This window comes from Bactrocera dorsalis, chromosome 1, assembly GCF_023373825.1.
Source record: "Bactrocera dorsalis isolate Fly_Bdor chromosome 1, ASM2337382v1, whole genome shotgun sequence".
Taxonomy (NCBI): Eukaryota; Metazoa; Arthropoda; class Insecta; order Diptera; family Tephritidae; genus Bactrocera; species Bactrocera dorsalis.
This window is the reverse complement of record NC_064303.1, coordinates 17567457-17589072: the sequence shown is the minus strand read 5'-3', so window position 1 is coordinate 17589072 and position 21616 is coordinate 17567457. Positions and strand designations below refer to the sequence as shown.

At 38.8% G+C, this 21616-nt stretch overlaps 1 protein-coding gene across 1 annotated transcript; it reads right to left on the bottom strand.

Annotated features, from left to right (window-relative positions):
- Positions 1-722: 722 nt before the first annotated feature.
- LOC105232952 (mucin-2) lies at positions 723-4405 on the bottom strand. Its single transcript, XM_049446294.1, has 4 exons — positions 4282-4405; positions 2501-4003; positions 2259-2443; positions 723-1970 (listed from the first exon to the last, which is right to left on the bottom strand). The coding sequence occupies exons 1-4, from the start codon at positions 4295-4297 to the stop codon at positions 927-929; spliced, it is 2748 nt and encodes a 915-aa protein (XP_049302251.1). The 5' UTR covers positions 4298-4405; the 3' UTR covers positions 723-926.
- Positions 4406-21616: the final 17211 nt, after the last annotated feature.

The following is a 21616-nucleotide window of genomic DNA, read 5'->3' as shown; positions in this document are numbered from 1 at the left end:
CTTCAGCTCTTGCGTCAGTTTGATCTTGTAAGAATGTTGGCAATAATCTTTTCGCAAAATTCGCCTCAAGGACGTCACAGATATTCCCAACGCTTGAGAATGACATATCAGAGACTGATTTGGGTGTTCCTCAATTGGCGGCATTAATATTCTCGACACTACTGTCACTTCTTTGTCTCACTGGTACGGGAACATTTTGTACTGTGCCTGTGGATTCCAATTTTTCCACTAGACACTCAATTGTTGATCTGACAGGACGATTATTACAAACATGAATTGCATGTAGCGCTCTTAAATTGAAGGCCACTGACTCCGAATTTCGGTAGATAATTTTAATTATATCGACTCGTTGTTGGATCATATATCTTTCCATGATAAAATTGTAATACTTACTGAAAAGAAACATCGTGAAAAAATATGCCGCCGTTTACTCTCCCTATTGGTCTACTTTTGTAACGTCCCCATTGAAAAACCCCTTAGTTTGCATCCTAGTTACATCAACAAGTGTAGTGATGCTCTCAGCGAGTCTCAAGTCTCTCAGAGACTATCACCTATAATAAAAGCTTAAAATGTGCTTAGTAAGCCTATTGTCTTGTGCATAAAAATTTGAGTGAAAACCATAAAAATATTCTAAAGTCCACAACGAAAGAAGAGCCAAACGAAATTGAACGCGCCACACCCTGCATTTAAGCATTTACTCGTATGAAAATAATAAAAAGGCGTTTGTTTACATTCTCATGAATATCTTGCTCAATAATATATATTATATATTTAGAATCTTTATAAAATTACAAATACATATACATTTCCATATAAACTTGTGTATGTATGTATATATTGTAGTGCAATAATTATCGTTATGTTTTCGTTTCTCCCTTTAGCATAAATGAATTGGCATTTATAGTTCAAAGTCAAAGTGTCAAATTTCAATTCAATCGCTGATATGGTTGTATGCAACCGCTATTCTCCGGCAAATCGCATTGTCCCTTCATGGCGTTGAAATAGGCGCTGCCACAACTGACTTTCAGTGCAAGACCGTTACGGCAAATGAAGTATTCGTTGCAGCTCCTCAGTGAGGGTAGCATAAAACCGGTTGGTTTGCCTTGACACACGTATTTTATGTATAAATCCATATTAGATTGATGAGATTGCGGTGGTAAGACAGATATGGGTCGGACCGCTTGCTGAGACGGTCGCACATATACGTTGGACTGTAACGTTTCGCTTGGGGTTTCGTGTGGTATATTGTTTATATACAGAGAGCTTTGCGGGCATGGTGTAGTTATTGTTGGGCATGGAGTTGTTGTGCATGGTGGTGTTGTTCGTGTGCACGGTGGCTTAACTGTCGTTGTGGAGCATGGTGTCGGTGTTACAGTTGGTGTTACCGTTGGTGTGCACGTCGGTGTTACTTTTGGTGTTACAGTTGGTGTTACCGTTGGTGTTACTGTTGGTGTTACCGTTGGTGTGCACTTTGGGGTTACTGTTGGTGTTACTGTTGGTGTTACAGTTGGTGTTACCGTTGGTGTTACTGTTGGTGTAACTGTTGGTGTTACTGTTGGCGTTACTGTTGGTGTTACTGTTGGTGTTACTGTTGGCGTTACCGTTGGTGTTACCGTTGGAGTGCACGTTGGTGTTACTGTTGGTGTTACAGTTGGTGTGCATGTTGGGGTTACTGTTGGTGTTACTGTTGGTGTTACTGTTGGTGTTACTGTTGGTGTTACTGTTGGTGTTACTGTTGGTGTTACCGTTGGAGTGCACGTTGGTGTTACTGTTGGGGTTACAGTTGGTGTTACTGTTGGTGTTACTGTTGGTGTTACCGTTGGAGTGCACGTTGGTGTTACTGTTGGGGTTACAGTTGGTGTTACTGTTGGTGTTACTGTTGGTGTTACCGTTGGTGTTACTGTAGGTGTTACCGTTGGTGTTACCGTTGGTGTTACTGTTGGTGTAACTGTTGGTGTTACTGTTGGTGTTACTGTTGGTGTTACTGTTGGCGTTACTGTTGGTGTTACTGTTGGTGTTACAGTTGGTGTTACCGTTGGTGTTACTGTTGGTGTTACTGTTGGTGTTACTGTTGGTGTTACTGTTGGTGTTGCCGTTGGAGTGCACGTTGGTGTTACTGTTGGGGTTACAGTTGGTGTTACTGTTGGTGTTACCGTTGGTGTTACTGTAGGTGTTACCGTTGGTGTTACCGTTGGTGTTACTGTTGGTGTAACTGTGGGTGTTACTGTTGGCGTTACTGTTGGTGTTACTGTTGGTGTGCAAGTAGGTTTAGTTGTTGTTGGTGCGCATGTGGTTGTGGTAGTTGTCGGTGTGCTAGTAGTTGTAGTTGTTGTTGGTGCGCATGTGGTTGTGGTAGTTACTGGTGCGTTGGGCGTTGTAGTTGCTGGTGCGCATGGCGTTGGAGTTGGAGTATCCGGTGCGGGGGGCGTTGGACCATCAGTTACTGGTGCGCATGGAGTTGGAGTTGGAGTATCAGTTACTGGTGCGGGGGGCGTTGGACCATCAGTTACTGGTGCGCATGGCGTTGGAGTTGGAGTTTCCGTTACTGGTGCGCATGTGGTTGTGGTAGTTGTTGGTTTGCTAGTAGTTGTAGTTGTTGTAGGTTTGCTAGTAGTTGTAGTTGTTGTTGGTGCGCATGTGGTTGTGGTAGTTGTTGGTGTGCTAGTAGTTGTAGTTGTTGTTGGTGCGCATGTGGTTGTTGTAGTTGTCGGTGTTCTAGTAGTTGTAGTTGTTGTTGGTGCGCATGTGGTTGTAGTTGTTGTTGGGGGTACCGTTGTTGTTGTGGTAGTTGTTGGTGCGCATGTGGTTGTGGTAGTTGTTGGTTTGCTAGTAGTTGTAGTTGTTGTTGGTGCGCATGTGGTTGTAGTTGTTGTTGGGGGTACCGTTGTTGTTGTGGTAGTTGTTGGTGCGCATGTGGTTGTAGTTGTTGTTGGGGGTACCGGCGTTGTTGTGGTAGTTGTTGACGCGCATGGCGTTGGAGTTGGAGTATCCGTTACTGGTGCGGGGGGGGTTGGACCATCAGTTACTGGTGCACATGGCGTTGGAGTAGGAGTTTCAGTTACTGGTGCGGGGGTGGTTGGCGCATCAGTTACTGGTGCACATGGAGTTGGAGTTGGAGTATCCGGTACTGGTGCGGGGGGCGTTGGACCATCAGTTACTGGTGCGCATGGAGTTGGAGTTGGAGTATCTGGTACTGGTGTGGGGGGGGTTGGAGCATCAGTTACTGGTGCGCATGGAGTTGGAGTTGGCGTATCCGTTACTGGTGCGGGGGAGGTTGGACCATCAGTTACTGGTGCGCATGGAGTTGGAGTTGGAGTTTCCGGTACTGGTGCGGGGGAGGTTGGACCATCAGTTACTGGTGCGCATGGCGTTGGAGTTGGCGTATCCGTTACTGGTGCGGGCGGGGTTGGCGCATCAGTTACTGGTGCACATGGCGTTGGAGTTGGAGTTTCAGTTACTGGTGCACATGGCGTTGGAGTTGGAGTTTCAGTTGCTGGCGCAAGAGTAGTTGCATCATTTCCACTGCATGATGGTTGATCAGCACCACCGCATGACGATTTAACATCACATTGCAGTAATACCAAATTATATTCCTGTCCACTGGGACAAACGCCAGAATTTATCACAGCACTATTTAGACACTGATACCATTGCGCCTGATTTTCACCAACCACGTAACCCTTAACAACACCATCACATGGTGCTGCACGAATAGCTTTCGGTGCGGTCGCAACATCAGCCAAATCTTCAACACAACCGGGATTTGTATCAACGCACATATTTTTCACACCATCATAGTAGTAAGGGCAATCGATTTGTAGGCTTGCACCATTATAACACTTATAGTAGCTGGTACAACTACCAGGCACCATTGTCTTGAAGCCATTCGGTCTATTGCGGCACAAAAAGCGACTGTATAGAGCATTATCGGCGGCGCGTGCACTTTGGCTCAAGCTGGCGGCATTTACGCTAGCTGCCAGGACCAGCAAGGCACTGGCCAACACTGTAATGACAAACAAAAGATTATTAATGGAATTGCTCACGGAAACGAAGCGTGCTTCTTCGGCATTATCGCGCAAAGAGCATATACAGAAACAAATTTTGTTGTCTTAAAAGTTGTTCCAAACTAAATCCATCGAAACTCGCGGCTTTGTGGTGTCACACTTTTACTCTTGTTATTCTCACTATATTGTTAGCTTCGTTCTGTTTCATTTATGTTTTGTACACCGACTTGCTCGAACAGTAAAACATTGTTACACCATTAGCGTAATTAAAACTTACCAAAAATATTCTTCATTTTCAACTCAATGAAACCACACTTGGCCACTTCTTTAATGTTTTACTGTGCTTGCCGAAAATGACTGTAGTAATATGTTGCCTACAAGGCTTGATATTAAACTATATTGAAACTTGCGAAATACCCCCACTTTTATACGAAAATAATTGCGCGATAAGATCTCTTTGTTTTCGGCTGTTGAACGAAATATCAATTTGTGAATTGATAAATTTGAAAGAAATTTTGATATGATGCCTATCAATTTATTTGCGACCTTTAAGTAATTAATATTAATAGATAGGTAGGTATGTGAGCAAATGGTTTCATTTCGAAATTGTATGAGATAAAGAGATATAGTACTCCTCCGAAGCGATCATGTAATATAAGAGTACGAGATAACCATCAATAATTAGTGAAAGAGTGCTTAAGAAATAGTTGTGGATGCAATTGAGTTTCGAATTAAGGCAATCAACTGTTTGATAGATATGTTCTGTTAGTGTAAGCCCTAACTGTGTGTTGTGGACAATTTGTAGTGTGTTCGAACTCAAAACATATTTCCAAGATTTTCAGATTTGCATCTCATTCTCAAGAGAAAGCTGTTGTGTCAGCACAATATTGAGGAGGTAGTGCGGAAGGCACTAATTCCCCCATACTGCTGTAAAAGAGCTATTGGAGAATGGTGAAGTCTCTCACCAAATGTTGTCCATTGGCTTTACAAAACCGTAGTTAAGTCAATACTGTTCTATGGCGTATTTATCTGGTGGAAAGCGAAATCAGCTCGCATTTCGACTGGATTCCTGATAATTTGGATCACTGCGTCGCGGAACCTAGTTCTAACATCTTCTTCTCTATGCATACAATTTCGAGAGACATGTGGATGAGGAAGCCTGGAGAAGAGGCGCAATGAGCTTTTTTACGGATGAATCGAAACTTAAGAGGAAGATTGAAGGAGAATCTTCTGTCTTGAACTCTAAATGAAGACTTGTTTCAGACTGTTAGACCACTGTAGTGACTTTCGAACAAACTTGATAGCTTCAAGCTAGCCGTAGATGTACTGCAAAACAGCCGGCTTCTTTTAGTGAAGTACGCATCCACTGCGTTAACAGAGTTACTAATCAGAAATTGAGCTCGCTGACGGTGAGCTTAAAGCTATTCAAGGAATACATGACCTTGCTATCTGCGTTATCAAGCTACTTCCATATAATACTTGTCTGGGTGCTTGGTTATAGCGGAGTATAACCAAACCCTATTGGGATGGGCACAATGGCCGCTGGATCTATCGACCTTGCGCGAGCCCAGCAGCATTGGTCAGCAACCAGTACTTGTCTTGAGCTCTAAACCAACACTTGTTTCAGACTGCCAGGCGACTGTAGTGTCTTTTGAGCAAAAATTGCAGCTATTAAGGTAGCAGTAGATATTGTTCAAAGAAGTGTTTCTTTTTTTAGTGAAGTACGCATCATCATCGCGAGCTCAGCAAGCGTTGGTCAGCGACCAGTACTTGTTGGGTTACGAGAACCTTCTGGCCGAAAGTGGAACGCAACAGATTCACGGCATTACTAGCTCTTAGCAAGATTCACATGGCCACAATGATAGGTGTCTTAAATGGACCATGTCCAATTGGCTCACACGAGACTAATGATTTTGAAGGATGCACTTTGTCAAAGTTGCAGGGAGAAAGAAATGGTGGAAACTTCTAGAAACTTTCTCCTTCACTGTCCAGTTTTCTCCAGACTAAGGTTAAAGCATCTCGGATGCCATACTCTCCACGAACTCGACGAATTGATTAGATACTTTCCAGCTCAATAGATTTGTGGCTGGCTTTAGGCACTTTGTACGACCCTACTTTTTTAAAGAAAAAACACAGAAACTTCAAATTTCGTGGGGAGTGTTCATTACCATTCGAAAGAACATTCTTTGATTTTTATTTTTTGAAGATTATCTCTTTCAAATGTTGGCCGCAGCTACGTCTCAGATGGGCCATCCGTTGAGTTCAATTTTCGATGACTCGTTCGCGCATTTCGACTCGCAACTGGCGATTGACGGTTGCGTTCTCATCGGCATAATCTTTTTTTTGAAGAAATATGGACCGATGATTCCACCGGCACACAAACCACATCAAACCGTTGTTTTTTTCTGTATGAAATGGCAGATGCTGAATCGCTTTAGGTTGCTCTTTAGCCCAAACGCGGCAATTTTGCTTGTGTACATATCCATTATGCCGGATGGGTCTCACCGCTGAATAAAATTTGGCTCGTAAACGTCGGATCTTCTTGAAACTTTTCAAAGACCCAAAGAGTGAATTGCTGTCGCTTGGGAAGTTCGAGTAGCTTCAGTTCTTCCACAAGCTTAGAAGGATATTCGAATTCTCTTGTGCTAAGATATCTGCCCTTTTTGAAGAAGGTTAGAGTAATTGAGTTAGAGAGGTTTTGCGATAAGGTGACTGCCATTTTGAAGAAGATTGGAATCATTGTGGTAGCGGGTAAGGGCTACCATATATACAAATTTTAGCTATATGATATCAGCAGATCCGTAAAACTTTAAAGTTCGACAATTCGAAAATATACATAATAGATCAAGGGCTCACCCGACCAGTAAGATACGAAAAATCTTACATTTGCTATGATATATGTACGAAAGCACTAAGCAAACTGAAATGCGATTGCTAAAAACTTGCAAGCCAAAATTCGAATGACGGAGGAAGAGCAATGATCTCAGAGGGAACCTAAACTAGTGGCAAACGTTAAGATGCCATTGTATTCCCTATAGAATGGCTTACCAGTACTTTGTAAAGCTACAGTTGATATTTAATGTGTGTCATAACAACAAAAACTGCACGTAAAAATAACAAACCATACGAGCAGCAGAAACCAATGTGTGAAGCTATGCCTTGAAATGCGAGTAAACTCGGTTGGTTAGGTGGAAAATTGAGCTTGGGATTTGTTTATTTAACACTTGCGCTTCGTACCGCATATAAGTGTGGATTAACTGCTGCACACCTGTAATACAAGCATGCTATGTAAGCTCATACATATGTACTATACATATATGTACACGCACTAGTCGAAAAGGAAATTGACATTAATACTAAATGAGCCTGTGTATGTCGTTTATGACTTCCTGCGCAAATGACGGCTTGTCGATGTGCTGCTCGTAGGCTTTCTGGGAAGTCACAAAAGTGGCAGACATATTTGTATACCTTGCTGTTGCCATATGTACACTTACATAAATGTATTCGTTCTGCCTACATAAATATCATTTATTTATAGTTTTTCGGCTGCTCAAATTGTGGCTAAGTTTTATTTTAATTTCCCCATGGAAACTCAAATGTTCTACGTAAATTAACCTTAAGTTTATATACTCAAATATATTTCGAAATTCAAATACTTGCTGTTACGTGTTTGGTTGCGATATTAAGTGCCGTATAGCTTTTATTAGTTTCAGCACAGCCGGAAAGCAATACTTGGCGGGTTGTAGAGGGAGACGCAGAAGCTGCAGACCGCAGACGGCCGCACTAAGAAAGCCATTAGACCCATTACGCTTCCGAGTGGTAACCGAATTAAGTCTTATACAGCATTTCATTGGATTTGGTAAAAAAAAAAACTGATTTTTTTCATGCCAGCCAACGAAGTCTTTTAAGTTGGAGCATTCCCAATGCCGTCTCATTCGTCTGAAGGCTGGGCATTCGCAAAGATAATATTTCAGTGTTTCATCATTCTTCGCGCAAGCTCTGCATTTTGTTAAATCCATTTTCTCAGTTTCTCGACGGTGGGATCTTAAAGGTAGGAGGTCTCTGATGACCCCTGCAATATTACTAAGTTTCTTTGCATAGAAGTAAAATTATGGTTATCCGTGGAGACAATACGAAATTACTGCAATAGGTTATGCAAGCAGGTAATAACTCAACTCTCAGTAGGTTGTTCAGTTAATATCATCTGGGTACTCAGCTGTATAGGAACAGAAGGAATCCCACAAACCCCTTAAGATGTCCCAGTTTATTTAACTCCATCAAGGTTGGCTTGAAGGAATAGACATCACAGAAATACTTCAGGTCTTGCAACACTCGCAACACAAGACATATCACAACGTTATTTTGTGGTATTCATGATACTAGAAAGGCCAAAAAGCTTTTTTTTTGGTGGGTCAGATGACAATTGTGTAGAGCCAATAGACCATCTGGAGTCGAAAACCCCACTTAACCCCACTTTGATGCAATAGCTTTACTGCAGCTTTTTAGATGGGATTTGAGATAACAGCTTGGTTTTTTTCTAGGACAACTTCAAGATATTAGACAGAGACTACAATAATTATAACCCTTAAAAAGGAGAGATGAATTGCGTTGTATATTACTTCTGAATTACTGAAACCATTTTCATGATCGCAATATCGAAGCACCTCAGTCCATAATTTCAGTGAATAAGTTAAGTTAGTTAGCTTATAGGGTTGATCCTCGTATCCAGAGTAATGCAATATTTCACTCGAACAGCGGTAAACGCTAGTTCTTAGTGATTCCAAATTGAAAAAATTCTTAAAACTTACCACAAATTCCTTAAGGCGGCTAATATCAGTCCTAGGCACTTGGCAAAGTTCTCCGAAGTTGTGTCTGTCGAGAAGTTTCAACATGAGTCTTGCGAAATCTTCACAATTGTGAAGAAAGACCCAAGATGACACCACCTCAACTTACTCCATTCACTTAGACACTTTACAACCGAAAAGATTTGTAGTCTTACCGCATATGAGCCTTTTGGAAACTGTCCTGTCAGAATATTTACCCTTGCAACGAGATGAATCTTGCTAATGGCAAACAGTTCGGAGAACCCTTGTATTCCACTCTGGCTAAGAAGGGTTTCGCAGTCGCACAAGTTCTTGTTTTGGACCAACGTTTACCGAGCTCACGGGAAGTCCATAAAAGAAGTAGATAAACTTCTCAATCGGAAGGAACCTGTAGTTCGAAGCTGTACACCTACTACTCTTTTGACAGATTTTTTCAATGGAAGAACAATGCAGTTGTCTGGTCATCGCACACCTTTCCAAGCGGCTTTGAGCCGCCTAGATATTGCTTCCTGGTATGTGCGCATAGAAGGAATCACCAAGTAATAAGTCCGTGATAGAATGATCCAAATTGTCAGGGATGCAACAAAATTTGAGATTTGGTTATATATTGGTTATTATATCTCACAACGATTATCAATTTTTTTTCAATGATACGTTGTTTTCCATTTGAGGTGAAGATATACTGTGTGGAGAATAGTATTGAGGACTCAGAAGACACGAATAAAGAATATATCGCAAAAATTTGATTACTGTCATTAAAGAGCTGCCCAAAATAATGCTTTTTAAGTTTACGATGTGAAGGTATAAAACACACAGTACTTCTACTATATACACTAATACACATTATATGTATATATTATGTAAGACATACATATATGTTACATATTATACCATACATACATGTGTATGCTCTTAAGAACACATATCACTCCATTACCTCTATACCCTTGTGGCATTTATTAATGGCGGAAAGTTTTTAATGAGAATGTGCATACTTAATTGAATGTTACAGGCAAGCTGTCAACGACAATCTTATGACATTCCACGAAGGTAAACTCACACTCGTGTTAACAAAATTTAAGTATGTAGAATATATGGCACGGAGATTACAAAAAGCCTTCTAAAAAAGTAAAAATAATTATTTTGAAGTTTTCAGCGTTTTAAAGAATTTCCATTAAAGTATAAACTTTTTGAGGTTAAATAAGTTCTACGCCGTTGCGGATATTGTTCAGAAAGAATGCAATTTGTAGTTTCTTTCAACTTATTGACAAAGCGGAAATGACTGCTTCATAAGATTAAATGCTCTTCTGCAAGACATATGGTGTTAAACCATTCCGTAGTCCTAAAATTCGAATAAATTTGACAATCATTTCCACATTTTTTTTACAAAATATTACTTATTTTTCTCATTTTATTATTTAAACCTATTAATTAGGAAAGAGAATGTCTGACGATGGATCTAAGGGTTTAGAAGGCTCATTGTGAAATCACTGCGACTGAAATCCGCCCACTTTATAATGCCCCCAATTAGCCACGCCGTGCTTTTGATAAACTTCATCAATAAAAAAGGTTTATGTGTGAACCTCTGAGCCATCATAAAGAAACCCTTGAATGATACTCTCGATTATTTTCTATTCAAAACTTTGCATTTTCATATTCGCTACATTGTATCCACAGTCTGACGATATGTCTGCCAATTAGCACACATTGAACTGTTAGCAATCCTTTTAGAGTTCTTATGTCAACCCTTGACAGGTATAAGCTCGAGATTGACTGCACTGGGACTCAGCTAAATTATAATATATTTTCGATTAAATACAGATATGCAACTAGCCAGAGGCATATAAATTTTCTTTTTTCCGGCGTCTAATTGTATGATAGTGCCAGCTCAGAGTACTTCATCTGCTTCACAGTTTCCAGGAATATCACTTACCGGGATCTAGTAGTAGAATAGAGCCTGCTCTGACAGTTCATCTGCTTCATAGTTACCAAGAATATCACTATGTCCTGGAACCCATTGCACGGTTATCTTGAAAGAGGATGTTACACCCACTAGAGGGAACGACAAGGTACCTGAAAGCCACACAAAAAGACTTCTGACGTCTTGGGAACTCCGACACTATTGTCAGCAATAAATTTGAAAAATTGAAGGTCTTTGTCTATGTCGAAACCAGTTGTAAACGCCACCAACAATCAAAGCCTGGAGATCAAATGCAGAATAACTCTTGCTCACAGGTGCTGCTTTGGAATCCTTAAGAAATTGCGAAGCAGATCCCTCTCTCGACGAGCAAAAATTACGCCCTGAAAGTCACTTATCATTCCCGTCCTATTATACGGAGCAGAAATATGGACTATATCGAACCGAGATCAGAAAGTACTTAGATCATTCGAAAGAACTGCTCTTCGCAAGGCCTTTGGAACATCTGCTTGAACGATGAGTACCGAAGAAGACAGAACTACGAACTACTCTACGACGAATTGAATATAGTTGAGCGCGTTAAAATCAAACGAATGTGTTAGTTGGTCCATATACTACTGTGCCCAAAAACAAGGTGACATTTGAATTTAAACTGCGCGCGTCGAAGGATTTGTAGAATTATTTTTTTTTTAGGTTGGTAGTACTGTCAGTCACATTTGTGTCAAATTTCATGTCAAAATATTCATTAGTGTTGGAGATACGTGTCGTTTTGTGAGCTGCTAAAAGTGAGTTTTTCGTTTTTTGCGATGTCGAAATTTGTTGAGCAAAGAATTTGCATTAAATTTTGTTTACGGGTTTATCAATTTTCTGCTGCGGGTACGTTGAGGATGGTGCAGAAAGCCTTCGGTGATGAGACTTTGTCCTAAAAAAAATATTTGCTAGTGATATAGTGAGTTCCAAGCCGGCCGCGAACGTGTCGAAGACGAAGAGCGTCCAGGGCGACCATCAACCTCAACCGACGAAGCTCACGTTCAACAAATCAAAGATTTGGTGTTGAAAAACCGTCGATTAACAATTAGAGACCTTGCTGATGAAGTTGGCGTGTCGAAAGGCTCAGCCAATACCATTTTGAAGGATGTTTTGGGCCCCAAGGGCGTCAAATCTCAACTGGTACCGAAAACATTGAATTTTTTGGAAAAAAAAAAGCGTCGCGTTGAAGTGTGTGAAACGATACTTTCCGACTACCAGGATACCATGAAATGCATTATAACTGGCGATGAGATTTATGCTTACGACCCCGAAACAACCGATCAATCGAGCGAATATCGTGCCAAAAGAGAGCCGACCAAAAAAATCGCGCCAAAGTCGCTTAAATGTCAAGGTCATGTTGACTGTTTTCTTCGATTGTCGTGGTGTTGTGCATTATGAATTCATTCTAACCGGTCAAACAGTCAACAAGGAATATTATTTGAACGTTTATGCGTCGTTTGCGTAACGCTATCCGCCTTAAAAGACCGGAACTGTGGAAAGACAATTCTTGGTTTTTACACCACGATAAATCACCATCCCATACTGCCCTAGAAATTCGTGATCATTTCGCCAAAAACTCAACCCATATCGTTCCGCAACCACCGTATTCACCTGATCTGGCGCCCTGCGACTTCTGGCTGTTCACCAAGCTCAAAAGACCGCTCCGGGGACACCGTTTTTATACGATAGAGGAGCCGCAGCGAAGACGGAACTGAAGGCCATCCCGGAAAGTAACTACAACCAGTGTTTCGAAGATTGGAAAATCCGTTGGCATAAGTGCATTGCATCGGGAGGGGATTACTTTGAAGGGGATGAAATTGATTTGAATGAATAAATAAAAAATTTTCAAAATAAATACAATGTGCCTTATTTTTTGGGGACAGTAGTACAAGTAGTATGTACGCTTAAAAGAAACAAAAAGTTTCTCGAAACCATGAAGGGACAACGGATGCAAGGATTCGCAAGCATCTAATAAATGAATGTACAATTGGCGTCATTTCGGAAATAATAAACGCAACTAGTGAAGTTCTTCTTGGTCCAGACCGATCTACAGTTGTAGGGGCAAAAAAGAAGAAACCCATTAACTTATCACTTATGAAATTTCGGATATAAAAAAAATAAGACGTTATGCTACTCTACCATTACCTCACTAGGTTTTTACCAGGATCCAGAAAAAGTTTTTTTTTTTGGTGCCAAGTGTTGCGAATCTTTCGGGAATTACTTCTTCTGAAGTGAATCAATGTCATAAAGTGTGTGCATGAACGCCAGGCCGTTCAATCTATCTGGAAGCATGTTCATCATCAGCCAAGTTTATATGCAGCGGAGTATCCAAAAAGAGCGTTCAGAGCTCGCATTCGTTACAGAAAGTGTGCAGAATATGCGAAACAATGCACATTTAATAAAATAAATGAAAAAGCCTAATAATGGAAGTAACTAGTTTTTTTATTTTAAATTACTTTTTACATTTTTTTAATTTTTCTAAGTTATCACAGCAGACATTTTATGTGTTATGATATTGTTGCAAAGTAAAAAATAAAACTGGCTTCGTCGCGGCAATCGGTAGTCTGACGCTACCGAAGTCAAGACTCAATGTGCCGCTGATAGATAGCAACGATATCGGTGTGTAAGTAGATAAGACATTGTTGTTGCATGTATCTACATGTTGATGGACGCGATAAGATCTATAAGATAAACGATGCGCTCTCACTGATTGTTGCTTGGCAAAGATAAAGTGACAAGAACGCCGGTAGAAATAGTGGTGAACACGGCAATTGCATCTGCACACACCAAAAAATTAATAAATGACTTTTGACCATTTCAAAGAAAAAAACTACAGACAAAGTTAGCAACAAAAGTGTTGGTAAAATAGAAAAGAGATCACAGATAAGCGCTCGGTAATGTGAGTACATCCCATACTTACTTCGGAGAGATCATCCGCCCCACATTGGTCCAAAACTTTTGTGTAATGGAGGTAATAATGATGGTGATAAAGTCTTGCAATGCACACAGGCGTTGGAAGGGGGGCATTTCTGCGGTGGAGAGGAGCGAATCCATCATGCCAGATGTTTAAGCAACTTGCGATGTAACCTAGAGTTAAACTATTCGTTGTGTTGAGTTTTCTTCTTTGGTCTCAAAATGCTTTCGTACTTGCCAAAAATATTTTAGTTACTTCCTTCTTTACTCTACTACTATTTCTAGAATAGAAAGGAGTACGAACCAGGAACGTTCTCTTCAACCAGCCAAATTTAAATGAATCAGACTATATCCCTCAAAAGTTAGATTTCAATAGTCACTCTCAGGTAAGAATATCATAAGGACGTAGCTGGAGAAAAATTTTAGTGGGGAAGGCTGATACCTGCATCGTCGGGGTCAAAATAAACTGAGGATTTGGGACGGGTACATACTCCAAAGATCTTGACAGCTCTTTGTCTTTATCCGGCTGCCGAACTCAGTCATCATCTTTCAGGAGGAAGTACTAGGTACAGGAAAGGGCTGTGCTGTTTTACTGAACTACTAATAGAGGTTACAGAAAGCTACCAAATCACATAGACAGAGAGATAGGTGGCATTGCTAGCGTTGTCCACACTACAGATTATTTCTAATAATGGAACTGTGGGACGGCATTTCACACTCCTTACATACAGTTGCAACGGAAACAGCTGGTACGATGAGGAGAGCCCTTGGAACGTCATAATCGGCAACAACATTTGCAGGATAAGTTAGATACCAAGAGTTGAAGAGGGTGGCAGACAAAAAAAGAGAGAGGCCGAAATGCCTGAGAACGAAGAGCTTGACAAGCTGACTGACAGGGGTAAGGCTTGAAAATTCTACGATAAAATGCGGTAAGTATCAGAAAGTTTCAGAACCGGAGCGTACTCTTGTAGAACCCCTAGTGGTGATCTGAAAACAGGATTGACTGATTCCATTAAAAATTTAAATCCATCGAAAATTGGTTTCAGCGTGTGGACTTTTGCAAATGTACCTGTGATGGCCACGCAAAAGAAATCGAGTTCCATACTTAATACCATCGAATGCAATCACAGCAATGAAGAATTCCATTGACACTATCCCAATCCGTTTTTGGTTAATTAAAAAAAAAAAACTTTTGTAGCGCTCTTAATGGAAAATTATTAAAAATTTACCACTTTCATCACTACGCTGAGCCCACTGTACAATACTTTCGTTGCATTTCGAGCAGTTATTTACGCATCACATGCACTTGCCAAAATAAATTCGTGCTCAATATCCAATTTTGTCCATTCGCACGGCTGTCTGCGAACTTAATTATGAGTGTCAATTTCACTTTAGCCATTCTTCATTATTTTCGCACTAACGCTTGTCATTAAATATTTGGCAACATGAAATAATTTGGCATGTAAATGCACTCAACGGCGAGACATTGCTGCATTAATAAGTTATATGCACTTTCAATGCAATGCAAGTTCGGTAAGTTTTAACACTCTGGCAAGTTTTGTTTTCAACAGCAACGAAAAAGATGCGACTGAAAAATAAATATTTGCAATATTCCATCTTTATACTCATTGTCATAAGCTTCTGTAAGGATATACATTTCTTTTAAAAAATAGTATTTATAACTTACAATTGCTAAATTGATTTTAAAATTTCAAATTTGCGTGTAAATTGATAGCACTTTTCAAACGTCCTTATATAGTGTTTGGTGCATGTCGGAATAAGGCAAGAAAAGAAAATGGTGAAAAATATTTGAAAATGAACTAATTTTGAAATAAAATGAATTATGAAAGCCTACCTATATTGTTAGACGCGAGCTCGCCACTGTAGGAACCTGTTTGTAATTTATCAAGCCCATTGCAATTTTCGTTGTAGAATTAATTTTTGCTTTGCATTGATTTTGAAATTGCTTCTTCGCTAGCTCAATAGAAAATTCTTTCAAAAATATTTTGCGCTTTCCAGACTTATTGGTGTTCCATATAGGGTGATTAAGATCAAACAGCCTGAACGCTGCAAGTTCAGTATTATCCGACATATTAAATATTAAGTAATGCCATGAGTTAGCGGTTTGTTTTCAAAGGTATCAACAAAGGATTCAAACACACCCTTTTTTTGCTTCTTTAGAGGATGAAAATAGTTTTGAAAGTTGGGGCGGAAACTGCATCGTTTTCTTGTTGAAAGTAACTGTCATCAACCATCAATTCTTTATATGGGTTTGACAACACCACCCGCCAAAATAATGTCCATGCATGATCGTATTGTATCGTCTCTCTCACTGCTCTATAAATGGGCATGTTCGTTTTTTTTGAAAAAAATCCTTAGCATGAACTATGTTTGCCTTCTCACCACCAGAGCGTAAAATTATTGCAATGAAAGCGTATAGTCCGCATCCGCATTCGTGTATTGCCAATATCTTCTTGGGAATTTGCCTTTATTACTCTTTTAGCGTTCCTATTCTTCTCAAGTGCAATACCTGTAACAAGAGACTCTGGGAAAATGAATGAAGGCATCACTTTTGGATCTAAAACTTTCCGTACATAGTGACGTTAATTTTCTACGCATTTTCGATGCCAGTTCTGATCGCGGTTTTTTCATTTTTGCTTGGCACCATACAGTTGGTTGTTACTCACCTGACCATAATATTTTCTTCACGATTACCCTCAATAGCCGTATTTGACAAATCAAATCTATTTTTGTTAGGGTCCATTTCTACAGCAACATCCAGGTGGATATATTCTTCGAAACGTGCATCTCTAAGGGCTTGAGTATTATCATCTCTGAAGTCCGATTGGTCACTGGGTATCGATTCGTGATCATCAGCAAGTGAGGGATCAACTCACGATTCTAAGGTTAAGGAACGTAAGCACATCCATCTATGTGTGGTGTAGAGTATTCCGCCTTGCCATGACATATACAATAGATATATAATTACAATATAGATATTAAGCATATATAATACAATAATATACAATACCATTTCGTACCATGGCGCATGAGTAATTTTCATGAACAAACAATTTGTGTTTCAGGTTTAAAATAACTCTAGTGAAAAATAACTCAGATGAAAAATGACAATAAATAAAAAAAACATGTTCAAATATAGCTGGCATTGATAAATATTGTAGTCTACTGCCCATATGTAATATAATTAATTTTTGTAGCTATACCAGATGCAGCTGTATGCAGTGCGTATGCTTTTTTTGTGAAAACGACATACTAATTTTGAATGGAAAGGTAAAGTAAAATGTAGTCAAAGTGTTGGCCATTGCTTTTTATACAATTTGACCAATTTTTTAACAATTTGTGGTTATCTTGACAAGAGAAATGTTTAAACCAATCAGACACCCATTTTTCGACTTCTGCGCGGGAATAGAAGTGCTGCTCAGCCGAAGCGAGTCCTATCGGTGAAAACAAATAGTGATCGGAAGGGGACAAGTTTGGTAAATACGGCGGGTAGAATAGCAGCTCCAATCTAAGTACTTTGATTGTATACTGAACCGATTTTGCTGTCTGTGTAGGACATTGTCGTGTAACAAAATTTCTTTGCCGTGTCTTCTGGCCCATTCTGATCGTTTTTCGATCAATACATGGTTAAAATTGATCACTTGTTGTCCTGCAGGGATTAGTATTAACATTCTCAGCAGGTTATAAAAGCTCATGATATTTCTGCTTACATCAAACACAGAGCATTGTCTTCTTACCGAATCGATCTATTTTTGCAGTCAATGTTGATGTTTGTTCCAGATTTAACCATGATTTTCCTCGTTTAGGATTCCTAAAATAAATTATTATCGCATCATCAGTGACATTTCGATGCAAAACTGATTTTTTTTTCGTGTCTTTAAAGTAATTTTTTGCACGTGTGTTTTTCAGTTTTACATTTGTATTTCATTCAATTCATGTGACACTCATTTTCCACACTTTTGGATTTCCCCATAGTTTTCACATGGTCTGAAATTTCTTGCTTTGCAACATATAGCATGACTGCAATTTGCTTTTGACTCAAGGTATCAGCATCATCCTATATTGCTTGTAGGTCAGCGACTTCAAACCTTTTTGGTGGCCTTCTACGTTCTTCATTTCTCCCATCAAAATCAAAATCTCTGAACCGTTGAAGCTATCTTTTGTATGTTGCTTCTGATAGATCATGATCACCATATGCCTTGCCAAGTATTCGATGCGACTCTGCAGCATTTTTCTACAAATTAAAACAAAAAATGTATGCTTAGTGCAGATCATCACTTTTTGCTACAAAATTTGACATTTTGAACACAGTGAAAATATATGATGCTGTTTGTTCAATGACTGTAAGGTTATTGAATATGTTTGATAGCTGTCATGCCAACCAATTAGAAAAAAATGAAAGCTCATTTACAACAAATATTGCCCACCAACACATTTGTATCTTAACGTTCACTTCGTACCGACACACTTTGTAGTATTTGGACAATTCCTATCAAACCTCTATGGTCATATGATAAAATGTTACTCATACGCCCCGGAACGTATGCATTCCTTAATAAAAATCTTTTGTTAATTATAATATTTTAATTAAAATTACTATTTTTTTTAATATTTTTTTTTGATAAATCTAATAAAATAAGTCTGGTGTAATTATAGCCTGAATTTATTCAGATCGGACAACTATAGCACATAGCTCTTATACAAACTGATCGAAGCAAATCAACTTCTTGTATGGGAAACTTTTTTATTTGACGATTGACACAGATTGTTGTCCGAAGCAACACTATAACCTCCTAATAACTTATTCAGATCGGACAACTATAACATATAGTAGTCACACAAACGAATTGATTAAATTCAAGTCCTTGTATGGAGAACTTTTTTATTTGACAAAATATATTCACGAAATTCGGCACAAATTTTGCCTAAAGCAATGTTATAAACTCACAAAAAATTACACAGATCGGACAATTGTAGCATATAGCAGTCATACAAAGGGATCGATCAAACTCAAGTCCTTTTAAGGAGAACTTTTATATTGGACAAGATATATTCACAAAACTTGGCACAGCTTATTTTCTAAGGTAATACGACGATCTCCCAAAAAGTTATACAGATCGCACAACTATAGCATATAGCTGCCTTACAAACCGACGCGTCAATATGAAAATATTAAGATAATTATTTTATTTTTTAAAGACTACTTTAAAAATGAAAACAAAATTATTAGCAAATTATTTTCAAAATTAATATTAATAATTCACTTCGTGTACAATCAATGAATTTTTAAAAACCCAACAGACCTAATAAAATCATTTTCTATGCCACCAGAAAAAAACCCAAAGACATTTCTTTTGACCCTTATCTGCCACAGCATTTCAGCCCCAACCCTGTTGCCACAAAATTCTTTTTAGGCCAAGCGCAAGCTAACAACCGCAGCTAGTCTGCCCACAAAGCAAAAAATACTTAGCTTTGAGTAGCAACCAACAGTTGTCTGCGTTGACCTTTTTCTGCCACTTCAACGGTCAAATTCTAGCACACTTTGTAAGCGCAATGGCAAAATGCTGTGAACCATTAAAATTTTCCAAATTATGCCTAATGAATAAAATATCATTAATGTACCGAAAGTATACCGAGAAACTTCTAACAAGCAAATCAAGCGCAAAACTTTATTTAATTTCTGTAGCCCCCACCCTTGGCTACTCACGCCACTAGGAGGCTGAAAATCAACTCAATAATTTAAGTGTTTTAATGCATTACCGATGTAACGTTTTTTAGCTTTTTAACTTATGCCTTGTTGCCCTCGTTATTGTCAACTGAAATTGGGGAAGATTGATTTTTGTTTTTCGAAGCAAAGAACATAGTATAAATCTAGAAAATTTTAGGCATTAGGTTAGATTATTTCTCTGAATAAAAGATTGTACAATTGAAAATTGCGGCATGGAATGTCAACAGTTTTAAAGTGCTTAATATTGTCAACTCATTTTGAGGTCTCTATTTTTAGTCAAGCAACAATAAACTACATTTTAAAATCGACTTCATGAAATGACAATCAACTTCAGAAGGGATTCGCAAGAGAAAGTTATTCCTAAAGGCATAAAAATGTATAATAATGGATTAATAAAACATAATATTATACTTAAATAAAAACAGGAAAATATTTAAAGTCATCGTATTCAATAGAACCCATAGTCTCCTAATTAAAGTTGTTCAAAATGATCCGTAGAGCATTTCCCGCGTACGCGATTTTTAGGTTTTTTAGCTCACTGTAAATAAACCTGCTTTAATGCATACGGTATAAAGCCAAGCGCAAATTTAAAATTCTTATGAATCTCCGAATTTCATTAAGATAGCTCACATATTGACTAATATAATGGGTGATACAAGTAGAAGTACTTTTTCAATGGCATTTTTTGAGTCGAGCCAGGTTGTCATATTGCTTTTGTTCAGCATTGTTTGGCATTTCATCACGAAAAGCTTATGCCTGAATAACGACAAATTACACATTGTTCAACTTTTTTACGAAAATTCATGTTCTCCAGAGAATGTGTTTCGCGCTCTTAGTTCAACTTATGGTCAACATAATCGGCCTTCTGAGTGTACTATTCGCAACACCATCACCCATCTTGAGACCCAGCATATATTATTGGATAACATTCGACCGAATAGACTACGTCCAGCACGCGTTAAAGAAAATATAGCAGCCGTAGCTGAGAGTGTACATGAAACCGTCGAGGGTCGATTTGGCGATGTTCGCATCAACTCGCACTGACGTAAGGAACGACTTGGAGTATTTTATGACGAGAACATAAATTGAAAGTATACAAAATATGGCTTATGCAAGAACTGAAGCCGCTTGACTCTCCTAAACGACATCGACTTCAAAAGTTCCAAAAAGATCCGACTTTTTCGCAACAAATTTTGTTCACTGATGAGGCCCATTTCTGGCTATATAAACAATTTTAGACTAAAAGCAACCTACCGAAGAGAACGTAACCGTCAACAGCGACCGTTATTGCACCTTGATAACCGACTATTTGGTACCTGAAATTGAAGCTCGGGATCTCGGAGACATTTAGTTTTAACAATACGGCGCCACTTCCCACACATCACATCAGTCAAAGGATTTATTGAGAAAACACTTCGGTAAGCAGAAAATTTCATGTTCGATTGGCCACCAAGATCGTGTGATAACACATCATTAGACTTTTTCCAGTGGGGATATGTAAAGTCTAAAATCTATGCGGACAATCTCGCTTCGTTTTATGCCTTGGAGTAAAACACGCGTGTCATTCAAAAACTCAAAACTGGCCGGAGTCAAGCCCATCAAGCCCATTGTTTTGATGCCGGCTCCTATAAAGACTTTCAGCAACATACTTGCATTTGATGTGAAATTTAATGCACTTAATCTTTATATAGGAAATGGGCTGAATACTCCTCATGTCTATAAATAAAAAATATCTATGTCTTGTTAAACTTCATTATATTTCTATTTCAAATATTTGTATCAATAATTTTCAAAATTACACCTCCAATACAAACAGGTGGATTCTTATACAACCAATAGCGTTTTCATCTTTATTAATATATAATATTTCCCCTGCATTGCCTAGTTTTTTTTTTTTTTGTAATATTGTCGCATTTATTGTATGCCAAAGTTCAGCTGGGCAAGTTGGACTAGTACATATAACTAGTAAAGGGTGATTTTTTAAGAGCTTGATAACTTTTTTTAAAAAAAAAACGCATAAATTTTGCAAAATCTCATCGGTTCTTTATTTGAAACGTTAGATTGGTTCATGACATTTACTTTTTGAAGATAATTTCATTTAAATGTTGACCGCGGCTGCGTCTTAGGTGGTCCATTCGGAAAGTCCAATTTTGGGCAACTTTTTCGAGCATTTCGGCCG